Source organism: Lepidochelys kempii, chromosome 5 (genome assembly GCF_965140285.1).
Source record: "Lepidochelys kempii isolate rLepKem1 chromosome 5, rLepKem1.hap1, whole genome shotgun sequence".
NCBI classification, from domain to species: domain Eukaryota; kingdom Metazoa; phylum Chordata; order Testudines; family Cheloniidae; genus Lepidochelys; species Lepidochelys kempii.
In genome coordinates, this window is record NC_136384.1 from 34,186,854 (window position 1) to 34,199,732 (window position 12,879).

A 12,879-nucleotide genomic window follows, 5' to 3' on the forward strand; every position below is an offset into this window, starting at 1 on the left:
ATAAGTTTATTTGTTTACACGTTGAAGGGGTTCCCCTCAGTACATGCACCACATCATAATGTCACAGTTCTATTTAAAATCTTTACTTAGTTACATAAGTATTTGTTTCTCAATCTGAGCTCCTGAAGTAATTGTATTACTAGGAATCACTTCTATGTGTCGTCCTGCAATAATTCTACGGTATATTTTAAAAATATTTCTGAAACAGCAAAACTCACTAAGAAAATAAACCAGCTTGAAATACCAATTGAATATTTATGTTTTGCATAGATACGTCATATTATTCCAAATTAATCACTAGTTTTGACCCAAAAGTACATATTTTGAAAATCTGTTTCAAGGTGATGAAAAATGCACTTCCAAAAATTAATATTGAAAAGATTCAAGCTTACCACTTCAGTTCTACTCAGTGTTTATTTTCATATTTTGATCGTGGAAATCATGTATAAATCAGACATTACAAGTTCCTCTGGTCTTGCAGTTGTCTACATGAATGGGTCAACTACTAAGTATAGATGATGTATTTTTAGTATAAAATCAGGATAATATGACATTTAACTATCAACCAATACTCAATTACAGAAAAGATACAAACTTTTGTAATATAAATTAATTGCCATTACAAAAAGGCAACTGTAGTAGCTAATAAGGTACAAAAATCTGTAACTTCTATAAATATAATGAAACGCCAGAAACTAAATGAAATACATCACAGATTTCTGTACAGCACATTTGAATATGCAAACTAAGACACATAGCACATTATACAGCAAGAAAGACTATCAAAAACACTAACAAGGATTTCCAACACCACTGCAAATTCTGTTAGTACAAGTACAGGACATAACATGGAAGCGACAAGATGACCAGCTCAGAACTGCTAGACAAAGGAGGACAGTTGTAAAACATTAGGCGTCAGACAGAAGCATGTCAAAAACAGCTGTTGTTGGATACTGATTGATAATGTTTTTATTCTGACTGCTGAAACACTGCAGACAGACATAGGTCTGAGAAGCCGCCCAGTGTGGGCACATCCACACACACAAAAACACACACCCAGAAAGTAATTTAACAGATGGCTAAAGAACATTAAACCACAGTATCTTTTTTTTTTTTAAAGACAATATTCACTGTTTAATGAAGTTGCATGGAAAGTAGCTAGTTCCTAGTGATTGAATTTATTTAATCTAAACGATGGATACACAGGAAGAGAAAATAGTCATTGAGATTGGTCATCTGAATAAAAAAGGTCTGGTATTCACAGATTCTGTATTAAGAATATTCAAGAACACTTTAGACAGAGTGTGTGACATGAACTGCTATGTATTTTTTAATCCCTCCATAAAAAAGGTGAAAGTGTTTAACGTTTAAAATCTACAAATCCATTATAATCCATTCACAAACAGAATCACATTCAAAGTAATGTTAAACATCTTTCCTGAATACTTAAACAGTTACGAGGTATTGTTTCAACCTTTAGTAGAGAGTGATTACTAAGAATATGCACATTGAAAATCATTACAAAAAAATTTCACTGCGCCTGTGCAGTTGACATTTTCCTAAAGAAAAGAATTAAACATCAAAAGGTCCTAATATACTGTATAAGGGAGTATGGCTAAAGCCATATTCTGATTGGCTAGTTGGGCCTTTTTGATGTCACTGCTGTGTAGCACTTTCCAACAGTGCATAGTTGAGATTTCATGACCAAACTAATATCAAAACCCCTATGACCTTTGCACCAAATTAACTGTTGGTGTAAATTAGTAAGAAGTAAGTGGAGTTGGTCTCATTTACATCTGTTGTGAATTTGATTAATTACATCTAATATGGGCCAGAAGGCAGAAAATAGTAAAAAGATTGTTCCTCCCACCCTCTAATTTTAAACCAAAAAGCAGCTAAACTTTAGAATGCTACCTTTTCCCTTCCTCTTGCCCCCAGAGTGGGCTTCACTTTTGCATGTAGCCCACTTCCCCTTCTTACTCATATCCTCCTCCAAACAGATTCTTTTGCAGACACCTGAGAACTTTAAATTGTTTGTGTTACCTGAAAGAGTGAATTGGAAGCTCTAAACTAGATCCCAATTCATTTTTAGTTCAGGTAAAGGGAGCCCACTCAAGGTGCCTAGCAATACCCGAGGGGGAGCAAGCGTGTCCCAATTCATAGAAGGAGAGTTGGGAGCTGGTTTTGAGTAACATGAACAGTTTAAGTTCCTGAGTATCTGCAGAAGAGGTGCCTTGGGGCAGCACATGGGTCAGAAATACATAGATAGGGGAAGAGGGGGAGAGGAAAGTGTCAGTGAGCCCAGATGCTCTCTAGGCTGCAGATTCTAGCGCTCTGGTCACTTTCAGCTCTCAGTTTCTACTACACAATTAATCCAGAAGTTACTCAGGAACCCCCATTTAGTTTTGATTATAGGAAGTGAGTTGAAACAGCCTCTATCAGGCTACACACTTATATTGAAATGTGCCTCAGGGAAGCAGTTCACAAGTGACGGAAGAAGTGATCCAAATAGTTCAAGGAAACTTTAAAAAGGTAAAAGTTATAGAAACCAGTTAATTTAACCAAGAGTACAATAGGGAACCAGCTTTTATAGGCTCTCCCTCACGATTTTTTCTTATCCTCAAACTAGTTATAAACTAAAATAAACTTAAAGAAATGAACTCCTTTCAGAGTGAAAAGACACGTTGAATAAAGCTGTGAAAAGTAGGTCTTCTTTTAAGAAGATTTTTCAAAACCTGAAGCACAGAATCAAGATGGATATCTATACCCTCAGTATGCCATTGCAGGGTATGCATCAAGCAGGGTATTGGTGGATGTGGGCAGCTAACTGGACAAGGCACAACCACCACCGTGTGTACCAAACATCTACTGATTTCTACACCCTCTTGTGATATCTGGTTTTATTATAAACCAATGAACTGAGAATCTCATTTGAAAAGCAAACTGATTTACATCATTTTAAAACTGCCAAAAGGCATGCAAATGTTGCAAACCTGGGGGGGGGGAATGGGGCTAAGGGGTGGAATATGTATTGCATTCCTAGAACTGAATGGAGTTTTTCCATTTTTGTTCAAAACTGTGGTTCTGATTAATAAACTTTTTACTAACTTTCAGTCCTCAGCGAATTTCTGAAGGCATTTTTTAAAGTCCTAAAAATAGGGGTTTATAACAGGAGATATTATAGAGGCAGGAGCACAGTTGTGATAACAATACTACTTTGAGTGAGAGATACAGCAGATCCCTTAATTTAAAACGGTCACACTTCATGCTATTTATATAGCAGAGATCCACATCGGAGTTAAAATACATATACTCTTGCTGCTCTTCGATGAGAGTCACTAAAAAAAACAACAACTGGTAAACTTTATCCAACCTATTTAATTTTTTAAAAAATATCATCTACTTAAGTTGTAGCTGCAATTTTATGCAAGCTATTTTTTATAATCCAGATAATCCAAAACCCATAGCAAACACACAAAGCACACGCTGTGTTTGTGCCTTATTTCCCCTTACTCCCTCTAACTTGACTGCTTGTACCTTTGAAAGGGTTAAAAATTAGATTAGTAGTCAACCAGCAAGGTATTTGTATTTTCATTCAGTAAGACTTCAGACTCGATTTTGCATCAAGACATTTCCTTGCTTGTAAGATGATTTACTGGTACTCTGACTGGCCATCCTTTCCATATAGCTTGTTTGCTGATCCCAAGGACATACACACACAGTAATATCCACAAATTTTTAATGACGCTTACTTTTCAGAAAACATAGTTGGTGGTATTTTTTTTCATCCTTTACAGACTGTGACTTTGTGCATGCAGAATTCCATATCAAGAATGTTTTTATGATAATGCAGGGAAAAAACATGCAGTGAGCAAAATTAGTGGTGCACAAAGAGGAACTCCCTATATTTCAGTAGCGTGATGACTTAACTGGAATAATCATATACCCAATACCAATCATATACAGCGCATTTATTTTAACAAACAGATCTTCTGCACTAAATGAAAGTTTATATTTACTGTAAGCCATAACACAGTCTCGATACCAAATCATAATTAAGCTGGGAGCAGAATAAACAGGTTCAATGATGACTGTAGAAGCAGTCCTCTTTCCTAGCTTTTCACATTCTTGAAGGCTCAAGCTCTCTCTCTTCTAGCAAATTTATCAGAAGGGTGAAGCTGTCTTTTACTGCTTCCATATCATCCAGGGAGCAGGGTTTAAGAATCCAGCGCTTTCCTCGTGCAAGTGGTTCAAGTTCAAAATATTTTTTGATCTATTTTAAAAAAAAAGTAGAAAAGAGGAAAAATTAGTATTTCTTTCATATTACAGCTGGTCTCTTAGAAAATAAAATGTAAAAAACCCCCAGAGGACACTCATTTTTAGAATCACATCCACAGCTGTTCTTATACTACAGGTTATACGTTGTGACCGGAAAGTGTCTTCTTTAGGGGTGAGTGACCTGCTTTGCAAGCCACCATTCGACCAATACCTCTAACAGCATGGGAGGTCTGAGAAAGAATTATATGCACTTAAGGCACAGAGTAAAGTATATTAAGCAAGTGTTCAAAAAAGTCAGAAAAATAACAGCAAGCAACTTTATAAACAGCTGGGCATGTACTTTAAAATCAACTTCTTGACATGCTGTACCATATTGTTATTGGTAATCATCTGTAACTACCTGATCAACCAAAATATGCAACACACAAATTTTACTGTCAAAAAATTCCCCAAACTTATGTACTTGATTCAATGGTAAATTACAACAGAGGTTTCCTGGGAACCTCAAGCAACTGACTGCTAGATGCAAACGACTTACGCAACCAGTTGGCTCATTTGTCGCTATACATCGAAGCCTAGGATATTAATGTTGTCAAGGTAACAATAAGTATTATGTATGAGAGATGCTGTCTTTGTCTCTGATTGGCATATAGCATATTCTAGGTACAATAAAATTAAATATTAGTATTACCATAATAGAACAGTGGTTTTCAACCTGTGGTCCATGGACCCGTGCGGGTCCACAGACTATGTCTAAGATTTCCAAAGGGGTCTGCTCCACCATTTGAAATATTTGAAGGGGCTGCAAATCAGAAAAGATTGTGTGTGTATGGGGGTGGGGGTGTGTGTGTGTATGGGGGTGGGGGGGTGAGAAAACCTGGATTTGTGCTGGAAATGGTCCACCTTGATTATCATGCACATTGTAGGGAGAGTGGTCACTTTGGATAAGCTATTACCAGCAGGAGAGTGAGTTTGTGTGTGGGGGGGCGGAGGGTGAGAAAACCTGGATTTGTGCTGGAAATGGCCCAACTTGATGATCACTTTAGATAAGCTATTACCAGCAGGACAGTGGGGTGGGAGGACGTATTGTTTCATGGTCTCTGTGTGTATATAATGTCTTCTGCAGTTTCCACGGTATGCATCCGATGAAGTGAGCTGTAGCTCACGAAAGCTCATGCTCAAATAAATTGGTTAGTCTCTAAGGTGCCACAAGTACTCCTTTTCTTTTTGCGAAGACAGACTAACACGGCTGTTACTCTGAAGCCAGCTAAGCTGTGAACCTTTTTGACTAAATTAAATCTCACTGCGGTATTTCTATGCTAGTCATGTAGCAAAGACATGAAAAAACTGTAAATACAACTTTTAATGACAAATGTTAAGAGCATCAATGTACTTGAAAGAAAATATTTGGGAAGATGTAGCCCCTAGTAAAGATTTCATTGACATTCATGACAGCAGCCATAAAGCACTTATAGACAAGTAAGGAAAGCCAGGTATATGTTGGTTGTTCCCAAACTCACTGAAAGGCTTTTACTTCTTTTAAACACAATAGTCTCATTGTGGTTTAAGTAAATTATCAAGAAAAAATAGGTTCAATTAATTCCTTGGTCTTTTTTAGAAAAGAAAAGAAGTATAATAGCTGGTACTTTTCAGACTATTTTGATCAGTGGATTTCATTAAGCTGTGTTTGTCAAGGAAAATTCCAACATACTTTTTCCTTAGTCAGTATTTGATCCAGAAAACCTACCAATGTCTGACACGTCAAAGTGACTTTTATCTTATAAATATAACTGCAATTACATGCATCAGTGTTTGCTATTGTCCAAACACCAATAGAAATATTTTGTCTTTACAAAGTTTAGTATGAACATTCTTGTACTGAGGAATGTTTTTGCAAGAAATATTAACTTTCCACTCTCATAAAGACAGCCAGAAACATGCATAATAATAGTAATTATTATTTTTATTTGTATTGTGGTAGCAACCAGAGGCCTCAATCAGGGATCAGAAGCCCTATAGCACTAGACTCTGTACTCATTAACTAAATCTTCTAAAGACTAAACAAGCTGTACATTCTCCTTGAAGCTCTTCAAAATGTCCCTACAATTGCTTTGTTTACCTGATAACCTAATTAAATACTAGAAGCCTGTAGCTTGTAGTAATTCTAGCTTGTAGTAATTTTATTAATTGACATAATCTGAATTTATGTACTGTTGTGACAAGATACTTAGACGAAGTGCTAGACAGAAGTCAATATTAGAAATATTACAGCAAGGTAGGAGAGATTACTTATCTACAATAATCTATAAAGGTAACTGTATTACTAGGGATCTTGATCATAGTTATCAGAAAAATGAATATTTCTATTTAAATAAAGAAGTGGGAAGAGCTACCCGTTTCAGCTCAGAAACAATCAAACCTAGATTTGTCAAACAATGCAGAATCAGGTTGGTAACAACCTAGAAAGATGGTGTAAAATCAAGAATAGAGAAAGTGTAGGAATACTTACCTATGAACAGCAGTTACCAAACCATTATTTACTGTGTTTTCGCTTAGTGTAAAATGTTATTAAAATGATCACCGATAGTACAAGTTTAAAATTTGCAATAACACTGCAAAAATTTCCTAAAAATCTTGAGACAATTAAGGATTTTAGAACTGAATTTTTAATACTATTAGAATACCTATTTCATATCTTTATTTTTAAACCTACATATCAGTGTGGTAAATCATTAGAATATTCAGTAATCTAGTAAAGGTATGTATGTTGAAGTCTTTCATATATTAGAAATTATACTAGAAGTCAATTTAGGTCAATGTTTAAGCAAAGTACACTAACCAAAGGATTTGAGTACAAGGGTATAAGAATGTTGTAGTTTGTTTCGGTAACTGCACTCTTTGAATGCTAAGTATGGAGAGGAAGTGAAAGCTGTACAAAAACATAACAAATCAAGGTTTCATTACAGCCACTTGATAAAAGGACCCTGCTGGTGTTAAGCTGACAAATATGGCTGAGTAACGTGAGATTTTCAGACCTACAGAATGCCTACCATACACCCCCTACTGGTAGACCACTGCAATCTGCCCCACTGATTACATACAAGTCTTAATGTACAATCCTATTTATACTAGATGCTTGAAATAAGGCCAACCAAGGCTGATTATCAAAAGGTAAATTGCATTTTAATGATGGAGTCCTTGAGCTTAAGCTTCAAAATTTACAATCTATGAAAACGCACATGGAAAAGAAATAATGGCACCAAGCACACTAGCACTTTAGTCTTCATGCAACTTAGAGCAAAAGTAACAACTACTTACCAGGTCATACTGTTGTCAAGATGTACAAAATGATTTTAGGTTACATTTCAGTGACTGTATGTTCCAAAACAAAGTCAATAATGGAGTAATAAAACAGGGCAAAATTCCCTTTGGTAAATTGGTATCGGAAAAATTGTTTTCTTGACAAAAATTGAAAATCCCATTCTTTTAGTTTTTTTTATTTCTTGGTATGTAAATAAAATATAGAAATTAAATTAACAATCTGGCACAAATATTCTGTGTTTGTGAGGCTGATCCATGTTCCAAAATATCCATAGCCAGAGAACCCAAATCTTGGTGGCTGCTGAAATAAGAGGAAGCTGATCATTATGCAGTGGCTTTTGGAGTAGGAACCTCTGGTGATGACACAACAGAACAGCTGTTTGGAATACCCATAGGAGTGCAGCTATTCTGGGGACAGCCATAGAGAAAAAGGCTTGCTAGCTGACTTGTCTCTAACCCACATATAGAAACGAACTATAATTAGCCTACCCCTACTTTAGATATTTAACAACAGTGGCATAGAAGTGATCTTCGGACAATTCATTGTACGTTATTGCATTCTCCAATGTAAGATTTACACTACACTGGATGAACCTCAGTAAGTCAAGGGCTTTGGGAACCGTTTCCACTATTTTGAAGTCTCGGGAAATTAGTTTGCGTACACAAACATTTCTCCTATAATTCAAACCGGTGTTTGCCCTCTTATATATACAAAGCGTGATTCAATTCTAAAAACAAATATTTTCAGACTAAAAAAGAAGCCTGCACTATCCAACTGAGATAAGACAGTGACTCAAAAGCTAGATTGGCACAATTAGGTGCCCTGTGATGTGTATATGGTCTACATTTCTGTTGGAATTCTCTCTAACTTATCTCCCCTCCACCATCCCCTCATTTCTTTGTATTTGTTTTCAACACTGTCTTTCCTTCATTTTCACACATTTATTCCCAAAGGGAATTTTTCTCTCTGCTCCTATTTTCACAACTCTTCTAGACATGATGGAACCCAATCACCACCAAAATGTCTGAGTGGGTTTGAAACTACGTGAACAGCTTACTTACCCTAGTTTTTGCACAATCTCTCATCACAGTAGGACAAAAGTGGTCATTTACTAGTAGGAGCTCTTCTGTCTTCTCCTATTGCCTGAATGATGAAAAGGGTCCCTTCCTGTCCATGGGATATCCAAGCTGAATATAAAGCTACAAACACGTATCCTTCACTCAGCATACAATTATCTGTCTTGAACTGGCATTTTAAATTACTTACAACAGGACTACGAAATTTCTAAAAACTGAGGTTAGAAAGAAATATGATGAATTAAATGCACATCACTGTAAGACTTCTGTACTGTTTTCTAGTGCTCCCCATTATGGGTCTTCATCCCACAATGGGGCCTTGTCATGTTGCAAAAATTAAGTTGTACTGATACCACATTCCGTAATCAATAACCCTCCCCACAACACATGTACAATATTATTTTCTCCCACTTGAATACACTAGAAATATAATTCTCAAACTTTGCTTTTTCCAACTTGTAGATTAAGCAAAAACTAGCAAAGATTCATGCCCAGATCCTCAGCAAGTGTAAATCAGCACAATGCTATGGTGTTTGTGGTCCTACAGCAATGTACACAGGCTGAGTATCTGGCCCCAAAGTTAATTTCATATGTGACATTACTAACGTGCATTTATTCTCTTCAAACAGCTCTAAGATTAATTTTGAAAAACCGTCACAAATGAATTAAATTGTAGCAAGGGCAATTTAGGTTGGACATTAGGAAAAACTTCTTAACTGTCAGAGTGGTTAAGCACTGGAATAAATTGCCTAGGGAGGCTGTGAAATCTCCATCATTGGGGATTTTTAAGAGCATGTTGGATAAACACCAGTCAGGGATGGTCTAGGTAATACTTAGTCCTGCCTTGAGTGCAGGGGACTGGACTAGATGACCTCTCGAGGTCCCTTCCAGTTCTATGATTCTGTGAATCTGACAGTTTTTTGGACTATTGGATTTGTGTCTGCTTATCCAAAAAAAAAATAAAAATAAAAATGGAGGGCCATATCCAGCTTCATCTAAATGTCAAACTATCACGGTAACGAATGTGCTCATGTGCTATATTCAGTTAGGACAACTCAGGAAAAAAATTGCTTTAATTGTAGTGATGGCTATGAATGTATTTCAGTATCCTTTTACATAAAAAAAATCATGCAAATAGACAAACCCACTGAACCTTGTTTGCAGCCTCAGCTAAAATCCAAGTTAAAATGTATTTCAATCATTTGAAAAACATGTCCAAAACAAATGAAATCCTTCAAAAATATCAGAGTTGAGGAAATAATTCTTTCTTACGAAAGAATCCTATTATCACATCGTTACCGTGATAGTTAGAGCTGTTTGAAGAGTTCTGCTTCATTGCTCAGTAGGTATAGTAGACTGTCTCAATTTCTCTCCAATAGTTGAGGGGAAAAGGAAAGATTTTGATGATAGGGAAAAATAAATAGAATGCTTGCAAAATTTTTGTTTTTCAATGACCTGGCCAAGAGTGACATTTATAGGAGGCTCCTTACCTCAAAATGTTAAAACTAATTCAGAACTGATCAATATGTACTTGACATATTGTATTTGGATTGGACTCCACTGTTGCGTGCACATGTACACAATGGAGATGAGGTTAAAGTGCTCTTAAAATCTGCCTCTAACAAATTTATAAATTTAACTAGTTCTGTTGCTGAGTTTATTGTCACTCTGATTTCTGAATCTGTGAATGTGAAGATCGAACTTAAAGCATTTAATTACAAAGCATAAAGATTTTATGATAGAAATCATGTTACTGAGTTTTTATTTGTTTTTTAAATAGGACCTGACATGCTTAAGGGAAAAACTTCTGTATTTCTGAGTAATAGCAGTGGCACTGGTAGACATTGCTCTAGGTTAAAAAACAAAAAAACATTTCCATCCTAACACTTGTTTTCATAATGCTCACAACTAGTGAAGGGCAATAATGGCTATGAAAGGGTTGTGAAATTTGTGTTGCTAGGTTACTTTGTATGGTTATGAAGCATTTGAAATTTTGCTTTTAGCAAAAATAGTAGGTCCAAAAGCTTTTGCAAATGGGTTTCTGAAAGGTATTTCTAGTTCAAAATTTTTCATGTAAGTTCTACTACGGCCATGGCTGACAATTCTGACTTGTGAATTTTGACTGACAGGGATAGAGGAACACACATGCACTTCACAAATCATTTATGAAGTATCCAATTTACACAGTGCTTTACGGAATAGATGCTCTCCTCCCTCCTTCTTATCATTCGTAACCTCCAGACTCGACTCTCCTGAACTTGACCTTCAGATCATAAGTGATTCAGTTGTTTGCCTGCATTTTATAGTAGAATCTGAAGTGTTTTCAAGGGAGAGAGAGGATGCTTGACAAATGAGAATGGAAAGACTGTACTAAAGAGTGCAGCGTGGTACTGGCAAACCCAAGTGTGGGAGACTAAAGAAAGAAAGGAGAAGAAGGTGACAGTTGTGAAGAGTGTGGGGAGTGGTGGTCACAAAAAATGTCCAAAAAGTCACATCAGATAGAACAACTCTGGTCTCTCTATCATGATAAGCTATATAGGCAGGTATATACAGAGATACACAGACACATTAGGACATGTAAGGAGGGCTGACAGAGCAAGGGACCAAATTGGCACAGAGATCTGTATTAGACACACTGTTCGGGCCAGGACATAGGTCCATGTTGAGGAGTTGCCAGTATGTCAGCTCTTTCCACACATCCACTTAAGAAGGAAATTGATTTATTTGGGTATATTGTGCTAAGTTGTTCACAGAAAATAATAAAAGATCAGGTAGTTGGTACAAAATCTTTGCCATAATTTTTTTCACCAAGAATAGCCTATTTTCCGAAAAATCCTTTGATTTTAATTGTCGTGGGCATGCTCGAGTCTCTCTCAGACTACTGGGAGTCACTTAGATAATACGATGAAGAGGGTGGTATAAGCAGCTACAGAACAGAAAAAACTGTTGGATGCACAGGAAAGAAAAATTCTCCATATGCAGCCAACCTTTTATGGGGGAGCCTGAAAGATGACTCATTCAAATGGTTTACTGCCTCCTGGTCAATGGTGACAACACCATCTCATCTATTTGGGAGCGGCATGTGAGAACAGTCTCACCACCCATTAATAGTAATGCAATTAAAGGGCTGTTGCACAACTTCCTCAATCCCCAAACTCTATGCTGAACAGATGAGTTCAGCACAGCCTTAGAAAGAAAGGATTGTTATTGCATACAAAAATCAGGAGAAAAGAAGTTACAAATTTGTCAAAGGGAAACAAAACTATGCCTCTCAGAGACAGCACTGTTTTAACAGATAGTACATTGTCCTGGTTTCTAAAATCAGTTCTCCCACTGGCAAGTCACTTCACCTCTCTCTCTCTCTGTTTCCTCCTTTGTCTCAATTGGGGTCTCTAGGTGCTACTGTAACACAAATAATAAATGACAATTACATAGTGCAAATTTCACTGCAAGGCTGAACAGATCTCAGGTCAGTCCGTAGTGAATTCTAGTTATTGTACTGCCTTTAGAAATAACACACCCTTAGAAATGTATTAGATGTATAGTATCAAGTATTAGATGGTAAAAGACCTATACATTGTAAAGCTGATCATTAGCAGTGACTAAAGCCAAAGACATTCAGAACACTTGACATCCTACTTTTCCCCCCCATGTATGGCATACCCACATAATATATGTGAACTATTTTTGAAACAGCTAAGCAACCACACATGCCTGAGGGACACCATTAATGTACTCAGATGCATACTACTTTCATATATGTCCTAAGATAGTTTATTTATTTTACATGTACAAATACATGTTTTAAATTGCATATACCCCTTTAAGAAAAAAATTACTTCAGTGTGTGCAAAAATAATTGTACAAGAAAGATACTAAAAACACAGAACATTTACTAATTTCACTATTTGATTTATTTGGCTTGACTACTATCAGGTTTGATACAACACAGGAAATTAACACTGGCTTTTTAAAAATCAAATCTTTCTTACTCAAGATGCCCTAAATGGGTTATATTTGACTTTCAGTTTGGTTTTTTAGTCAGATTGTTGGTGTTTCATGGCTTGTTCTATTACAATGTGAAAGTTAAATACAAAGTAGAAGGTTCACTTTGGCAGGAAAAAAATTCTCGTCTCAATTTTGGCTTTAGCTATTAATATAATCCTAACCTCAGGAATACTACTTATACAAATATTTACCTAG

At 36.3% G+C, this 12,879-nt stretch overlaps 1 protein-coding gene across 9 annotated transcripts in view; it reads right to left on the minus strand.

Moving 5' to 3' along the window:
- Positions 1 to 395: 395 nt before the first annotated feature.
- The window catches only part of ARL15 (ARF like GTPase 15), a 338,161-nt gene continuing 325,677 nt past the window's right edge, over positions 396 to 12,879 (minus strand). For 8 of the 9 annotated variants that reach the window (XM_078852759.1, XM_078852760.1, XM_078852765.1 and 5 more), the window contains one exon: positions 396 to 4,273. In XM_078852759.1, the coding sequence (XP_078708885.1) occupies positions 4,121 to 4,273 (153 nt within the window). In that variant the 3' untranslated portion in view covers positions 396 to 4,120. The remainder of the gene's footprint in view (positions 4,274 to 12,879) is intronic. The other variant, XR_013635766.1, reaches the window with a different exon arrangement.